Below are 18,332 nucleotides of genomic sequence, written 5' to 3'. Positions count from 1 at the left end.
TCCTCTAGAATCACTTGTGGGCCGGCAGTGTGCAGCTGAACTGCTAGAGTGGGGGATGCAGGGGGAGGACTCACAAAGCCTGTAAATAAAACTGAAAGACAACATTACACATTATCCAGTGAAAGTGAATATATTTTCCAATTATGAAGTGACAACATGTGTTCATCTGCGCAACCACTTGGTGTGGGGGTGGGGGGGAGGCGGTGGTGCGGTGTCACAGGCAGAGGGAACTCAGAGGGAGAGGACAGTCTCTGATATTCCTGAGTGGATGACCCAGGGGTGTCCGGCTGCTGCTGCTCCTCCCTTCAGGAGTGCGAGGTCCTCGGCCTGACTCCTTGAGGGGAAGGAGCACCTGGTGGGACGTCGTGTGTTGCCACTGCAAGAATTCCGGAGTGCAGCTCTGCATGTATCTCCACATTCTACTAGACCAGGGTCTCCATGGCGTGGGCCATCCTTCCCATGGAGACCTCCATGCACACACGCGGGTACCACTTCATCAGAGAGCAGGCGGACACTCTCATCCCACTTGCGTTCCACTCTGTTGAGTGCTTCCAACAGCTCTGTGTGATGTTCCCCCGCTTTCTGCTGACTCTCCATGATGAGTTGGAAGGCTGAATCCAGAGGCTCACCATCTGACTTGGACCTCTCAAATGCCTTTTCCAGAGCAGTCCTTTGAGTGCTGGGGTGCTCGCCTGAACCTGCTGCCTCCTGCTGCAGACACATGTCCGTGTGGTGACCATCAGATTGTGAACTTGAGTCTGCTCTAGATCTAGGTCCCACCCAGGTGTGTATCTCTGCGCCGTTGGAGGGTGTGGGTAAGAACTGTGACAGGTCTTCCAGTCTGCTGATATTCTGGTTTTCAATGGAGGGAGTGTCCTCTGGGCTGGAGGCGAGGACCTGGATGGAGCTGAGGCACTGTATGGCTGAGGGTGTCAGTCGCTTGGCAGAGCTCCCTGTGAACCAAAGTAGAGATAATTAATGCAAGGCAGCAGAGTCAAAAGCAGGAGAGAGAACACTCACAGCTGTGTTGAGAGTGGGATGATGTGGTGCAGATCCTCACGTGGGTATTTGCCGCTGACCTCATTGTTGCCGCAGGCACAGTTCATGTCCTCACCAATCAGCGTGATGGGACACTCCTCAAAGTGAGTGATGGGCCTAATGTGGGCCACTCCACCCCTGGTCTGGGACCGCTCCCTGCTGCTTTGAGCCAGCTTCTCCTGCATGGAATCAGATAGAGAGAGTGTGAACAGCATGCATGGCACTGCATGGAATGTTTGAGTGCCGAGTGGAGCCATGGACGGGATGAGGACACAAGTTCCAGAGGGTATGAGCCTGATTGAGATACGAGGGTGTGTGTAAGAGTTAGTGGTGTTGTCCCTTGAAGTGTGAGATCCCTGTGGCTGTGTGATGGTTTTGTGGGTGTACGAGTTGAGACTGATGAGGTGGTTGACTTACCCTGGCTGAATGGATGAGACCATTCATCCTCTTTCTGCTTTGGGTGGCTATCCTCTTTTGCAGGGCGTTGGCGCTGACCATTGCTGCCACCATGCTGGATTTGTCATCTTGCTTGCTGGACTTTGCCCAGAACAGAGGTAGAAGACATTGTGGCGTGCCTCCACTGTGTCCAGTGGGTGCTCGAGGGAGGCGTTGCTAAACCTGGGGGCAACGTGTTTTCCTCCCTTTGGCAGCTATCAGTTCGCAGCAGCTTCCTATCCCTTGAAGAGTGCTAGCTCTTTGCAGGGGCAGCTTTTAGATATGATGCCTGGTTTACTGAAAACCTGAGGTGATGGCGGAGCAGGTGAATGTTTGCCGGGAATGCATGATTAATGAGATGGGATTGGAACGATATGGCGTGGAAACCTGCCATTGCGGCCAGCAGGTATATAGTCCTTTTTCCCACCTGCTACCACACTCAGTGCAAATCTGGGATGATTCTGCTCTAAATATCTTGTAGCTACTAATGTTACCGGTGCTTTTACAGTCAGTGAGCACATACAGCAAAGTTCACACACCAGGAAACATTGAAACTGCAAACTACATACTGGAAGTCTTCATCAATGTGCTTTATCATATCTGTATACTGTATCAAAAATTCCCTATTAAAACTTTTTATTCATTTAAACTGATTTTTTATTAACCTTTTGAGCACTGAAAGACTCATCTGCATTGAAAATGTGCTACAATTCATTTTTTGAAAGAAGTTCAAATCTGTTAATTTCTCAAGAGATGTGTTTAATCAAATTCAATGAACTTTGTTGAATTCAGAAGTTTTGAGAATAAAGACAAAAAAAATTACAATTCAATATTGCAATTATCATTATTCCAACTCTCCTTCCGCCACTGGCTAATAATCCTTTACAGTAAATCTAACAGAATTCTGAGACTGTTTTGTAAAATTGACCTTAATTGGTGTACAGCTGTCTCAAGTTTGTAAATGTACTACAGTTTATTGCCCATCAATAGTTCCTTTATTGAAGTATGCATTAATTAGGCAAGTGCCTCAATGAAACCAATTATATAAATTAATGGATGGTTGGGAATAATTAGAAAATACTTGAGTGCATAGTTTGACAGATGTGAAATGTCAGTTAGGTTTGTGTGTGTGTGTTAGATCACTCAGGGAGTCCAAATTGCTGTGGTAAGGTCTAGAGTTATGGATAGTGATGGTAAAGGCTCCAACTCTCTTTCCATCATATGGCTGACAAGGAATCTCTCCCAATCTTAGCCCTTGCCATTGGCATGTGTAGGAATGGTTTGTAGGTTGATAATCAACCTGCCTGGCTGCATTATGAACACACCTTCCTTGGCCTTCAAGTCCTGGGGTGGAACTTGAATCCAGAGCTTCTGAGTCAGAAGCAAGGAAGCTACCCATTGTGCAACAAGAACTCCTCAGTTAGGTAGAGAGTTGCAACATCCTAAAGGCACCTCAAGGCTGGAGTTACACTGCACTTCTTGCAGATTCAAACTGGTGCGCAACAACACCCTGGAGGGGTTCTGGCACCTCAACATTCAGCTGCTAAGTAGTCTTTTGAATATACTACTACTTTCACATTGATGTGCATCCAGAACCATTTTACAGTGATAAGAAAACAGCAGTATAACTTTGCTCAACAACAGCTATTCTTTTAAACTTCTCTAGCACTGTAATATTGGGCCGTAACTTCTGAGCTCCAGGGCAGTGTATGGCAGGGGAGGAGGGGGGGGCGGGGGGTACCCCAAATATGCACCGTGGGACCCCCCTCACCCCTGGAGGTTCCGAGATGAAGATTGCATGGCAATTGCCTTGGAAGTTCAAACTTCTGATGGGCAATTGCCTTGCACTGGGAACTATCTGAAAATGCAATTTAAATTGCAAACCTCGAATGGTTCCCACTGTCCACTGTCTTACAGCAATAGTTACTAAGAGAAAGTAAAAAAAATTCAAACCACTTCTAACTTCTGGGTAACTATTATATTGACCCACACTGACCCCCCGCCCCAGGACTCTGCCAAGTCCCCTACTACCCCCACCCCCCTGATTACTCCTCGCCACCCCTCCAGGCTCGACTCCCAACCCCCCCCCCCCCCCACCCACCATGCCTGACCCTTCTTTCCCCCCCGCCCTGACCCAATCCTACCCACTTACCTTACCTTATACATTTACCTTCTCCCTGACTTGTCAAAGACCGTTAAACTTCGCTGGACCTTTAAACTTACCTGATTTATGGCAGCTAGTGCTGTATATAAGGGGGCGTGGTTTACTTACCTTCAACTGAGCTGCCTTTGCCCTGGTGCGCACTGCACTACATTGATCTCACCCAACCTGAGTCGGAAGGTTGGGCGAGATAGGATCGCCTGCATTTCCGATTAAGTAATTTTCAGACATAGTGACAAACCTACTCAATTGCCACTCCACTGGAAGGTACGGCCCATTGTCTTATAAGCACAGAGCAGTTCAGTATTTTGTTTGAACAACTTGTCAAAAAATTATAATGAATCTGAGCAAAGGCTTTGGCTGGGATTTTCTGTGCCCGCCAGCATCGGGCATGTTCGGTGGTGTGAGTGGACAATATGGCGCGATCGGTTTCATAATGACGTGAAACCAGTTTGCGATCATCCACTGAGCCTGCCGATGGCGGGCTGCTTTTCCTGCCATTGGATGTTGGGAACCTCATTGTACCTACCAGATCAGCATATGATTATAAGGCCAGCCCACTGGACTCATTCCCCCCACTCTGGCTGGGTCATCCACCCACGTCGGCAGGAAAACATGCCGACGTGTTTCACAACAGCATATAAGCGACATGCGCTTGGTGGACTGCACTTCACTCAGGACTTCAAGGTTTGTTTGCCTACCTTGCTTTGGTCTGCACTCGCAGTCATCAGTGCCAGACTTCCACAGCACCACATCATTTTTAGGGAGGCTCACTGGTAGGTAGAGACCTACTCGATCAGCCAAATGTGGGTGGCTTTTCAATTGGTGCAGGGCAAAATCTTGGAGGAGGGGGACAAGTGGCCTCAGGCAAGGGAAGAGGCTGCAAGACGAGAGCTGTTCCGGGGAAGGAGGATATCCCAGGCTGTGTGAGGGGCACATGTTGATCTGTGCAAGTGGCCTCAAAATGGTGATGGCTGAGGAGCCAGTCTCTAAGGAGATGAGGGTATGTGTGTGAGAATGGGTGGTGATGTCCCTTGAGCCTGCAGTGAGTGAGATGCCAGTGAATGTGTGATGGGTTTGAGTCTGTGAGTTTAGAGTGATGAGATGGTTGCCATACTCTGGCTGCACGGATGAGATCATTCATCCTCTTTCTGCATTGGATGGCCAACCTCTTCTGTGCAGTGTTGACACTGACCACTGCTGCATCGCCTACCGAGCCAGAGTGGAAATGTAGCTGCCCCTTCTGCGGCCAGAGCGGGGGTAGAGGACATCACAGCAGGCCTCTACGGCGTCCAAAAGGTGCTTGAGGGCTGCAGTTGTCTTGCCTTTCTTTGCTGCACTCCTAGGCTGGAAGCACTGAGCACGGCTGTACTTTAAATGTGGCGCTGGTGTAATGAAGCGGTGGGGTGAAGGCATGGCTGCGAATAAGAGCCCGCCCACCATGCAAATGACGTGTTTCCCGAGAATGCATAACTAATGCAGTGGGTTTGGAATGATACAGCATGAAAACCTGCCATCGCGGCCGGTGGGTAAAATGAATTTTACCTGCCCACTACCGTACTTGGTGCAAATCTGGGATGAATCCGCCCTTTGCAAAACAACTTGATTTTAAACAAAACCAAAATACTGCGGATGCTGGAAAACGGAAATAAAAACAAAATACTGGAAATGCTCAGCATACCTAGTAGCATATGTGGAGAGGGAAATAGTTAATGTTTCAGATTGATGATCTTTCTTCAGAACTGGAAAAGGTTAGAGATGTGACAGGTTTAAATTGAGCCTAGATGCAGGGAATGGGAGAGCAGAGGATAAAACAAAAGGAAAGTTCTCTGATAGGTTGGATGACTGGAGAAATGAAATGACAAAAGAGTTGATGGTGAAAAGCAAAAGGGGTTTACAATGGGATAAATATAGAAACAAAAAGATGTGTCTAGGGAAGATGTAAAAAGGAAAGCAGAATCATTGCCAATTGTCCAAAACTAAACCAAATATCACAAGCTAAAATGGAGGAAGAGGTTATGATCTGAAATTCTTGAACTCAATATTGAGTCCAGGAGGCTGTGAAGTGCCTAATCGAAAGGTGAAGTGCTGTCTGCTGTTTCTCTCGCTTACCTTGAACTCATTGGAACATTGTAAGAAGCCGAGGTCAGAAGTGAAGAATTCAAATGACAGGCATGATTTTAAACATGTTGAATAATTAAACCATTATTTTTAAATACATTGCTATCTAGTCCCATCAGTTGAAAAGTATCAACTAAAGGTGACTAGGTGGCAATGACGAATTTGGCAAATACTAGGTTGAAATTATCCAGCCCTTTAAAATGTTCTTACACGTCCAAGATCAGAGAAATCTGTGCTGGTGAATAGAATAGTTTCCTCTCTTTGGACACCCATAGGAACAGGAGCAGGCTATTCAGTCCCTTTAGCTTGTCTTTTCATTCTGTTAGATCATGGCATCTATGTACTGCAACTCCTGGGTCACCTATATGTGGCTAGCTAATTTCACAGTAAAGCTACTCTTTCCCAACAATGTTCTTTAGCTCTGGAAGAATTTGTCGCTGTTTTTTCCAAGTCACTTATCTTCATGTCTTCTCTGAGTGACTTGTCAATTTGTGGTTAGAGCAATGCTTTGCGTTGCATACTTGTGCAAACCAAGATATTTGAAACTGTACCAACTAATTTCATGGGAAGAATTCTCCCCCCCCCCCACCCAACGGGTGGGGGGTGGGAGGGAGCGCGGACGTACCTCTGATCGGGGCCCCCGATTGGGGGCACGTCACCACTTTACATGGGCGGGATCGTGACATCTGCCAGGAAGCGCTATGCACTCCCTGTGCGGGGGGAGAATTACCTTAACCTGGAGTGCGCTCTTTCGTGCATGTGAGCGAAAGAGTGCACTCATCTCCCTGAGGCTAAGTGCTGCCTCAGGGAGATCGGCGTCAAATTCAAAAATGGTCACTGCGCAAAATTAAAGTTTCCCTGACATGTCCCCTCATGTGACACGTCCATCACTTTTATCCAAACTTTTATTTCATTTTTAAAAACCTACTTGAAACCTCATCCCGCCCATGGGTGAGGTTTCATGCTTTTTCTGAAGCCCGCCAGGGCTCCCGGCCTGCCCGCCAACCTTAATATTGGACAGGCAGGTGCATTAACTAGTTCAATTAGTTTTAAATGGCCTCAATTGGCCGTTGACAGGTTGGCGGGCGCACAGCTGATTCGGCTGTGCCCCTGCCAACCTGAAAATTGAAATGACGTTGAGTGACGTCAGGAATTCCACCCAACATCATCCCGTGTCATTTTACGCGTCGGCGAGCGGGCCCCGCCCCTTGCTAGCTGACCTCAATATCCTGGCCCATATGTGAGTCTTAGACAATAGGAAGGGAAAACATTATTCTCACCCTTTGGACTGGATTTGGCCTCTGGCTCCAAAGGTAAAATGATAGTGTTTGAATGTACATTGACAACCAGTCCCACGGATTGTCTAACTGTAAAGAGATTGAGCTGTAAGGTGAAGGTTAATACAGCAACTATCCTGAAGCTCAGAGTGCTTTTCTTAATTTTAAAAATAATCCTTTTATTAAAACTGTGATGACTGTCACTTTAAGACCAGTTCAATCGAGATGGGGAGGTCACATGATTTGTTCAACCAATGTGTGGCTAGTATGGGGAATAAATTCTGGGAAGGAGTTTCCTCAGAAGCAATGGCTGTATGAGGGGCTGACAGGATACAAGCAGCCACAGAAGCCCTCGTGTAAATAAAGTTAGTTTTGTTTGACTAAGAAACCTCCCAGAGCGTGTTTCTACAAAACCACTATGGGTTTGTCGACTGTATAATGTACAAACTTTTGATTCTTAACATGAAAAGTTTCTATCTCATTCTGTAAAACAAGTATATACCTACAATGGCAAGAAACTGGGAGATATTCAAATATATTTTGTGGTAACTAAGACAGGCAATGAAGCTTTCTTGTAATTACTGTTCCCTCAGTTTGTGCTGGCAAATGTCTGGAGCCAAAGCTAATGCAACAACTGTGACTTCTGTAATGACTTAAAATCTGAGAAAATGTAGCATGAATGTAAGGAAAAATCATAAGCACAATGTAGCAGGAAAATAATAAGACAAACTTAATATTTAGAGTCATAGACTTGTAGCAAGGTTACAACACAGGAGGAGGTGGTATAGTGATATTGTCACTGGACTAATAATCCAGAGACCCAGGGTAATTCCCTGGGGACCCAGGTTCGAATCCCACCAGGACAGATGGTAAAATTTGAATTCAATGAAAATCTGGAATTAAAAGTCTGATGTTGACCACAAAACCACTACCAACAGTAGTCAAAACCCACCTGGCTCACTAAATGTCCTCCAGACCCACAGTAATGTGGTTGACTCTTAAATGCCCTCATGCCAAGGGCAATTAGGGATGGGCAATAAATGCTGACCTAGCCAGCAACGCCCACATCCCATGAACAAATAAAAAAAAGGTCATTCAGCGCACATTGGGCAGAATCTTCTGCACTTGCAGTTACATTGTATATCCTGCAATAGCATAAACTGAAACCTTTGTATGTGTCCAACAAGAAAGTCAAAAGCCAAATGACTAAATTTGACTTCAGCCCCTGTAGTCCTAAAGGCACCTAGATATGGAGTTAAAAGACAATTAAAAACGTAACTCACATTTTTAATAGGATATTGTATTACACTGTAGGTTCATCTGGCAGGAACCACCAACTCTGCAGAAGCTAGGTGCTTCTATACAGGAGAAACTGAATTTACTGGGCGCTCTTTAAACAATTCCCAACTGATGACTTCAGAGCAATAGCAATCAGATCACCCACTCGTCATGCGCCTTAATGATGTGCATAAGAAAAAGGCAAGAAAATACAGAAGCAGTTTCATGAAAGCGCCTCAACAAATATTTTCATAATACACACAGAACTTATTCTACCTGCAGGGCAGACTTTAATAACTCACTCTTCTTGCTCCTGTATAATATAAATATCTTGGTTCCCAACTGAACACTAACAATTAACACACATTGCTTGGCATCGAGTTTCCTGCAATAATATCTATGCACTCAATAGCCAACTTACAGAACATAAAAGTCCTAGCCTTGGTAACCCTTTTTAATGGAAAATATATCCAGCAGAGTAGTACTGCACAAAAAACTCTGAAGGAGTTCCAGGTCTTAGTACTAGGTGGTAGGCAGCACAATCAATATAGCAATTCCATTGCAACAATGTACAACACTAAGCTATTGATTCAGAAATTTAAAAAAAAACCTTTCCATATGCCTACTGTAGAGTTGTAGCTGTATATGTTCACTCTTTCCTTCCCAACATCTGGCTGACCCAGTTTCCAAGGCAGTATGTTAGTTTTATGCCTTGGGTAAATGAGTTCATTCGCCAACTGAACTCTAACTGCACGCCTTCTTATGTTCTCCTCAATAGCTGCTTGCAATCAATAACAGGGGGAGACTGATGTAAGAATAAACACTGATGGTTTATTGAGACGTAGGGTAGAGCACCAGATCATACGTGCTCACTCAGAAACCTCCAGAACTAGACTTACAGTCCCCAGTTGCCTGCGCTGTACAGTGATTCATCAGTGCTGTCACATGATCAGTATACTTACATGCTCTTATACAGACAGGGTACCTTACTTTACTTCATCCATCCCTCTTTACTTAAAAATACAGCTAACAAGCTTAAAACACATTAACTATTACACAACTATTTACAGATCGAGTCTCTCCGAAGGCTTTCTCAGACATGTTGAGTGTCTCAGTTCAATAACCTCGGAGGTCCGAGACCTCCTTTTCAGGGGACAGTTGTCCACTAGGTTCCTCAATGGAAATTGGCAGGTTTGTCTCCCCAACCTCCTCGGGTCCCACCGGTGCTTCCCAGTCATTAGACCTGTCCTCTACATGCAGCACAAACTCAAGCGTAGATGAAGACTGCATTTCTTCTGGTGGGACTGTGTTCTTTTGCGGAAATGATCTACGTGTCATCTAATTATTTGGCCATTTACCGATACATTATAGGAGAGGGGTCCAGTTACTCCACCCACCTCGTTTAACAGCCAATTGGGCCCATCTCCAAAATTTTTCATGAGGAGTTCCCGCGGTGAAAGTTCTTTCACCGTCACAACTATTGTGCCTGGTCTTCTGCTCCTCTTTCACCATCCTCCCCTCTAAATTCAGCTGGATAAGGGTCAGACGGGTGCGGAGACGTCTCTTCATTAGTAGTTCTGCAGGGGCAATGTGGTCATTGTGTGTGGCGTGGTCCGTTATGCGAACAAGAACCAAGACAATCTCATGCCGATGGAATCCATTTCCATCTTTTTCATCCCAGATTTAAAGGTTTGGACTGCCTGCTCAGCCATACCGTTTGATGCTGGGTGGTAGGGTGAGGTTTTGATATGGGTAATGCCGTTAAGGGTCGTGAACCTGTAGAACTTCCCGCTGGTAAAAGCGGTCCCATTGTTGAACACGAGGACCTCTGGAAACTCATGCACTGCAAAACTCTTCCGCAAACGGTCTATGGTGGCAACTGACGTGGGGGACCGGACTTCATAGACGTCCATCCATTTGGAGTGGGAGTCGATCATTAAAAGGAACATTGTGCCCAAGAAGGGTCCCATGTAATCGACTTGGAGGCGCACCCATGGCCACCCTGTCCATTCCCAGGGATGCAATGGAGCTAAGGGTAGAAGCTTTTGCACCTGCTGGCATTGAGGACAGCTTTCAACCGGGGCTTCTACATCCAAGTCCATGCCTGGCCACCACAAATAGCTGCATGTGAGCATCCTCATTCTGCTAATGCCCTGGAGAGTGCTATGTAGCTCGACTAATAAAAGCCTTCGCTCCCTTGGGTGCACAATAACCCTTGCTCCCCAGAGTAATATGGCAGGAGAGTTCATATTTGCGACCAGAATAGGTCTTCATCTCCTTGGATTTACATCCACCTGACCAACCATTCAAGACCTGCTGCTGGACATTAGACAATAGTGGTTCCCGGCTTGTCCACTCACAGATTTGTCTGGTCTGAACAGTGGAGAAATCCAGAAAAATTAGCACCAAGACCAGTTCCTGGGGAATCGGAGCCTCCCCGTTATTAGCTGTCAGGGGAAGGTGGCTTAGTGTGTCGGCATGTGAGATTTGAGCTCCCGAACAGTGAACAGAAGTGTATTCGTAGGCGGCTAATATTAGTGCCCATCTCTGGATGCAAGCCGATGTGATAGGTGGTATCGCTTTATCTCCTCCAAATAATCCCAGTAGGGGCTTGTGGTCGATTATAATATATGGAAATGGCAACCGTGGAGATGTTGATGAACGTTCCGGACGCCGAACACAATAGATAAGCCCTCCTTTTCAATCTGGGAATATTGTCGCGCTGCGACACTGAGTGTATAACTAATGAGTCGTTTGGAGCCAAATGCCATCGATGTGAAAGGACAGCCCCTATTCCATAAGGGACCCATCACATGTTAAAATTAATTCCTTCTTGGGGTCAAAGTGGACTAACAAGGCCGAAGGCATCCTGGTGCGGGGCTTGACAACTCTATTGCTGGTTCTTCTTAAGCAGGCTGCACAATGGGGCCAGCACAGTCGAGAGGTTTGGGAGGAATCGGCCGTAGTAGTTTACCATGCTAAGAAGGCCTTAAGCTCTGTGGTATTTCTCGGGGCAAGTGCCTTGCAAATAGCCTGGACTTTTTCTTCCACAGGCTGCAGGCCCTGCGCATCAACCTTGTGGCCCAAGTAAACTACCTCCTTAGCTTGGAACAGACACTTCTCTTGTTTTATAAGTACCCCCACTTGTGCAAAGCGTTGTGCATGCTGACGATACCCAAATCTACCTCACTTCTACCTCTCTTGATCCCTCCACTGACTCCAAACTGCCAGCATCCAGAACTAGATGAGCGTAAATTTCCTCCATTGAAATATTGGAAAGACAGAAGCCATTGTCTTTGGTCCCCATCACAAATTCAATTCCCTTGCAACCGATTCCATCCTTCTCTGGCAAATGTCTGAGGCTGAACCAGATTATTTGCAACTTGCTGTTATGTTTGACCCCAAGATTAGTTGCTTACCACATATCCACACCATCACTAAAACCTCTATTTCCGCTGTAACATTGCCTGACTCTACCCTTGCTGCTGCTTATCTGCCACTGAAATCCTCATCCATGCCTTTGTTACTTCTATGCTTGAATATTCTAATGCAGTCCTGGCTGGCATCCTTAGTTCTACCCTGCACAAACTTGCGGTCATTGAAAACTCTGCTACCCATGTCCTAACTCACACCAAGTCCTGCTTACCCATCTCCCCTGTGGTTGCTGACCTTTATTGGCTGCCAGTTAAGCAATGCCACGATTTTGAAATTCTGATTCTCGTTTTCAAATCCCTCTATGATCTCGCTCTTGCTATCTCTGTGATTGTTGATCTCTAACGTTGCATAAAGCCAATTACATCTCCCCAATTGTGGCCACTTGAGCATTCCCAATTTTAATTGTTCCACCATTTATAGCCATGCCTTCAACAGCCAAGTCCATAAGCTCTGGAATTTCCATTCTTTCTAGCTTTACGATACTCCTTTGATGAACTTTTGGTCATTTGGCCTAATATCTCTATGTGGCTGACCGTCATACTTTGTTTGACAACACTTGTGAAATGCCTTGGGATGTTTATTACATTAAACGTGCTATGTAAATGCAAGTTGTTTATTTTTAGCTAAAATTGGGTTTGCTTTGTTTAATTTAGCTTAAGAGTTAACACTGCAGACATATAACTATACTGACATTTTGAATAACCTTAATTTAATGCTATTTTCAGCCTCATGCATGTGAGCTGAAAACAGAACTGGTTGATCCAGTGTGACTGCACCTGTCTGCAGTCTAAGTGTTGGTGAGGCCTTTTAAAAGCATGGAGGATGAGTACACATTGAACCATATGTTGAGGTGGGAGTGCTGAACGGGGTAATTCAGGGCCTGATGCTGCAAAGTAAGTAAAGTGCTTTGAGATGTTGCTGAAAGGTGAGGTTATTGTATAAATGCAATACTTTCTTTTAAACCTGGATTCACTTAGAAAAATAAAAGCTTTATTTCCATCAGATATGGTTGTTTGGAGTTTTTAACCTGACAAATACTTTTGAATATTTTTTTTGAAAAGATGGTAATCTAGGTGGTAACTTGCTGAAATTGAGTAGGAAAGGTGATATTCTGTTATGACCCACCACTGATAGCACCACACACTGTTTGGTTCATTAGCAGCAGGAAGGCTGGGAGCCTGTTTTTATGGCCAAACTTCAGAATCTAATCTATTTATTTCAATTTACTTGTTTTTTTAAACTCGTCACAATTCATCATAAGACAGTAAATACTTGAGAATTAGGCCACTGTGGAGAACTTTCTGAAAACACATTAGTATATTTCGAAGTTTCTTATTTTTTTACTGAGAGATTATGTTTTTTCTGCTACCTTTAAGATTTGTACGTTTTGCCTTACTTCTCTTTTGTTCTGCAGAGATCAGCAGAGTGCGGAAAGATATGTACAACGATACATTAAATGGCAGTACAGAGAAGAAAAGTGCAGAATTACCAGATGGTGTGGGACCTATTGTACAGTTACAAGAGAAGCTTTATGTACCTGTTAAAGAATATCCTGATGTAAGTATATGGTTCAGCTAAAAATGTTGTGCCACTCTTATTAAGAAAAAGTCTTTGAAGCTATTTGTATCGGCCTGGAAGACCTTTAGTTGTAACGTGTTTGTGATGATCAACAAAACTCCCATATTTGTTAGATTCCTACCAAAAATAGAAGCTAACTGCCGATCAGTAGGCAGTAATAGTATAGTTGGACTCATTAATGAAAAGTGATTTTCAAATCTGTTCTATCACAGATTAGGGAAGAGATCATAAATTGTTTCAATGTGTTTTGGTCATATTCCTTTGTGAGAAAAGGCAAAGGATCCCCAGCAGGGATAGGAATCTGTGCAAAGGCCATTGCTGCTCTCTATATACAAATGTTTGCAGCCAGAAATTGAAACAAAGATATCTATATTTCCATAAGACCTCAAATAGTGTGGTGGGGAGTCAAATAATGAAGAGGCAATACATGTGCAAAGGCACTGGATAGATTGAGGAGATGGGCTTATAAGTAACAAATGGCATCTACTATGGCAATTGTACGGTGATGAGGCTTGGAAAGTGAAATAAAAATGAGAATTACGACTTAAATGGCCTAGAAGTTTTAGGACACAACACAGGAGAGGGATCTTGGACATTGTTCACCAAACCAATGAAACCATACTAAATGATTCATAGTCAGGTGGATAGTACACAAACCCCAGGAGATGGTAGTGTATATAAGACTATGGTATAACCACACCTGAAATGTTGTATCCACAAGACGAAAAAGCTCACTGGCAATGATCAGAGCAGCAAACGTGTTCCTTCAATATTCTTAAGTTAATAAATAGATTGTACCCTGAAATGATTAAGTTAGTCATAAACACCAGCGTCCAGAAACACAGGCTGAAATTTAGAAGAAAAATCCACTGACAGTTTAGATTGAACTACTTCACAAGTTTACCGTGTTCTGTGCAGAGCAGACTTTCTGCAAAGGCAAGTGGCATAGAAACATTTAGGGGAATGACATAACGTTTAATGCTATGAGTTACTGAGGCGCATGAGCTTTTGGGAGCAGCAGATGGTCTGCAGAACCTTGTGCTTTCCTATATTTCTGCATTGTTCTATTTTAGGCTCTGATCTGAAAATGTTTTTCCTATTTTATCCCCCATATCCTCTCCTTTACTCGGACAGAGTGCCTTTAACATTACCTGCTAGACAAACCTGTTCCTTTTTTATATTAAAAAAATGTATGCAGGCATACACTAAGAAGAAATATTTTCTAATGACTAACAACACTTTGTCTGAGGATATTGTATGCATGTTTCCTAATCATACCATCAATTTCCATTTGAAATAACCTATACAATGGGACAAAATCTAATCTCATTGTTTTAAAAAGCTCAATGATATCCCCTCCAAGCCTGCATTTATCTGAACAAAATTAGCCCCATATCTTCATATCTTGATAACAAGTTAGTCAATTTGGTTGTAATTTTGGTAGCCTTCAGAACTTCAATTCTCCCACCATGTGTAGGCACCAAAATTGTACTCAAAGTTTGAAGTGATTTCCATGCTTCTCCCTGCTGTAAATATAAGTACAAAAACAAAAGTAGTACTTTGGAACATAGGGACAAGAGAAGGCCATTCAGGCACTTCATCCTGGAGAGTCATTCAGTTTGATTAGGGCTCAACAACATTTATCCTCCTTTGTCCCACAATCCCTTGATACCCTTACTCAACAGGAATTGATCAATCACAGTCTTGATTTCAGTTTCAATTGACTCAGTGCAGGAGGGCATGCTAGGAGTGGCACCAGGCATATCTAACAATGAAGTGTTATGGCACAGCTGATGGTAAATGCTGAGCTGCTCAAATCCCCGAGGGAAACTTGAAACAACTGCCACAACTTGTTTTGCAATTTGTATAAATTTCAAGACACGTGCCTTGAATTCAGTAGTAATAAGACCATCAAGTCTTACAGGTTTCTTACAAAACTAAATTAAGCCTTTATTAATAGAAGAAATTATTTTAAATACATACATACATCTACAAATTACTGCAAAGGTAACTTCTAAATCCCCTAATTAATCTAACTCCCAGTTGCACTTTCATTAAGGCAACAGTAAGACACACACGACTGGATTTTCAGCTTGGCGTGCGGGCGTGTGCCCGACACACACAAGTAGGAAATAGCGCGCGATCTTTCGATCGGCGGACGCGTGCAGGAGTCAGCAGCACACCCGCTGACAATCATGAGGGCTGTTCAGCCCATTAATAAATTAATTGAAGTGAATTTTTCCCTGCCCATCCAACCTTATGGTTGGTGGATGGTCAAAAAGGCCGAGCGGTCTTTGGATTTTTGAGTAAACCTCATCCACCGGAAGGATGAGGTTTCCAATGTTACTTAAAACTAAACTAAAATTTTAAAAATCTCATTTTTAGCATGTGACAGAGTAATATGAGGGGACATGTTTACCTTAATTTTAAAATCTTTATTTTTAATGTTAGAAATCTTCAGCTCCCTGAGGCAGCTCTATGCCTTCAGGGAGCTTTCACAGAGTGCACCCGTTAATTGGCCAGCCAGCGTGAAATTGCGGTTGGGGCCCGATCGTGGGCAGTGGACCATTGCGCTGCCACTCCTGGGCCTGCCCACCACGCCTGCCCGACCGAGGAGGGGAAAATCCTCCCCATAGATTTTAAAAGACCAGACAAGGTGACACACAATACCCTGAACCAGTCGAATTCAAAGTGAGTTTTCTTAACTTCAGTTCTTTGTAGACAGCAGCTTGAGGCGTAGATGCTGAAGGCTTTTCACACTTGTTAGATCTTAAAACGCCTATCCTTACACACAGCTTTCGCTTCTTTATACATATTTTCCGCTTTGAATGCAAATTCCCATTGTTTCACTACGTCTTTGGACTTTACCTTTCTAATAATAAAAATGTCTCATTGTACAAAGTTTACCTGTAATCTTTGGGAAAAATAAGCACATTGTTTCATAACTTCCCTTGGCTAGGTATAATATTTCACTCCCTCTCTTTGAATCCAAGCTTGCCTGGTTTATTTAAAATGCATATGTTCCTTTACCTCTTACATTCTAAAATTTCCCCCATGTTTACCTACTTAACATTTCAAACCTGCTCATCTTCTAATACATCAAAGCCTTCAGACCAGCTGCCTTTAATTCAATTAAAGCGCACACACACAGACATAGACACAGACCCCACTATTACTCTACTTAACAATAAATCCCAACAACGTTATGATAGTTATTATATCTTCCTGTCAGAGGTGTTAATCTGGTGAAGCTACAACACAGGACTACTTGCGTGCCAAACAGCATAAGCAGCAAGTGATAGACAGAGATAGGCGATTCCACAACCAACGGATCAGATCTAAGCTCTGCAGTCCTGCCACATCCAGCCATGAATAGTGATGGTCAATTAAACAACTCACTGGAGAAGGAGGCTCCACAAATATCCCCATTCTTAATGATGGGGGAGCCCACCATGTCAGTGCAAAAGATCCAAGGCAGTGGGCCCTGACAATATTCCGGCAATAGTACTGAAGACTTGTGCTCCAGAACTTGCCGCGCCCCTAGCCTGTACTGTTCCAGTACAGCTACAACACCGGCATCTATCCAGCAATGCGGAAAATTACCCAGGTATGTCTCATACATAAAAGCTGGACAAATCCAACCTGGCCGATTACTGCCCCATCAGTCTACTCTCGATGATCAGTAAAGTAATGGAACGAGTCATCAACAGTGCAATCAAGTGGCACTTACTTAGCAATAACCTGGAAGTTCACTTCCAAGCTACTCACCATCCTGATTTGGAAATATATTGCCATTCCTTCACTGTCGCTGGATCAAGATCCTGGAACTCCCTCCCTAACAGCACTGTGGGTGTACCTACACCACATAGACTGCAGTGGTTCAAGAAGGCAGCTTACCACCACCTTCTCAAGGGCAATTATGGATGGGCAATAAATACTGCCAAGCCAGGGAAGCCCACATCTCTTGAATGAATGAAAAAAAAAGCACCCACACCTCTTTGGCGGAGACTTCCACTACCTTTGTATGAAGAAATGTCTCCCGAGTTCACTCCTGAATGGCTTGGCTCTAATTGTTATAGTGTTATATTATTCCAGTATGATTTAGGAACTATTTGTTCATGTGTCTGCATACATAAGTATCACTCACGACTGCACTACAGTCTATGTATAAACTAACAATGGGCAGAATAATGGTGGGTGGGGGGGGGGGAAGAGTGCAAGCAACATGCCACCACCGCACCCCCCACCCCGCCGATCCTACATGCTGCATTCTGATCTGCCCCGAAGCCATAAAGTAGATTAAGGAGGGTGAGTGGGACTTGCGTCCCTCTTGCCGGCAGTGCCAGGGACTGCAGAAGAAGAAGATGATGACCAAGGCCACTAGTTCCCCGGTGCAGGTAAGTCTGGGGTCTTAGGCTTGGAGGGTTTAGATATGTTAGGGAGAGGGGTGGGGTGGGAGGGGGTATGTTTAAGGGAGAAAGTGGGTCGGAAAGAAGAAGGGGATTAGACCTTGTGGGGAGGCGCCCAGTGAGCAGAAAAGGGCTGCCCCCGAAGAGCAACAGCCCCATTTCCTTCCTGCCCCTTAAACGTTTCAGTGAAAAAAATCGGGCTGTGTGCTCCTGCCCAGCTGCCCATGCCAAGCGTTTTATGGCGTTGGCAGCCTATTATCAGGGTCAGTTGGCTTGATAGTAAACCTATTTGATCCTTGGTTATTCATTTAAATATGGTGGGTGGGCTACGGATTTCGGTGCCTGCCCAGCCCCTGTATTATGGGGGTGAGCACCCGCCCAATTTAAATGCCCCCCACTCCACGGGAAATGCACCTGCCGGGGGCATGTAAAATTCAGCTGAATGTATTAGTCGGCAGCACATGGTGTGATTTACGAAATACAATCGATGAAGCTCCAGCCTTGTTCATAAAGGTATGATTATTTCAAACTTCTGGGAACCTTAAGACTTAAAACTAATTTTAAGATGACGTCCCATTGCTCTGGATTTCTCTGGATAAA

General features: G+C 44.4%; 1 protein-coding gene across 7 annotated transcripts in view; it reads left to right on the top strand.

Annotated features, from left to right (window-relative positions):
• Window positions 1–18,332, top strand: part of LOC144689549 (KH domain-containing RNA-binding protein QKI) — a 732,880-nt gene that overhangs the window by 165,944 nt on the left and 548,604 nt on the right. For all 7 annotated transcript variants that reach the window (XM_078556723.1, XM_078556722.1, XM_078556720.1 and 4 more), the window contains exon 2: window positions 13,160–13,302. In XM_078556723.1, coding sequence (XP_078412849.1) covers window positions 13,160–13,302 — 143 coding nt within the window. The remainder of the gene's footprint in view (window positions 1–13,159; window positions 13,303–18,332) is intronic.

This window comes from Cetorhinus maximus, chromosome 14 (assembly GCF_964194155.1).
Source record: "Cetorhinus maximus chromosome 14, sCetMax3.hap1.1, whole genome shotgun sequence".
NCBI lineage: Eukaryota > Metazoa > Chordata > Chondrichthyes > Lamniformes > Cetorhinidae > Cetorhinus > Cetorhinus maximus.
This window is presented reverse-complemented; position numbering and strand designations above follow the sequence as displayed.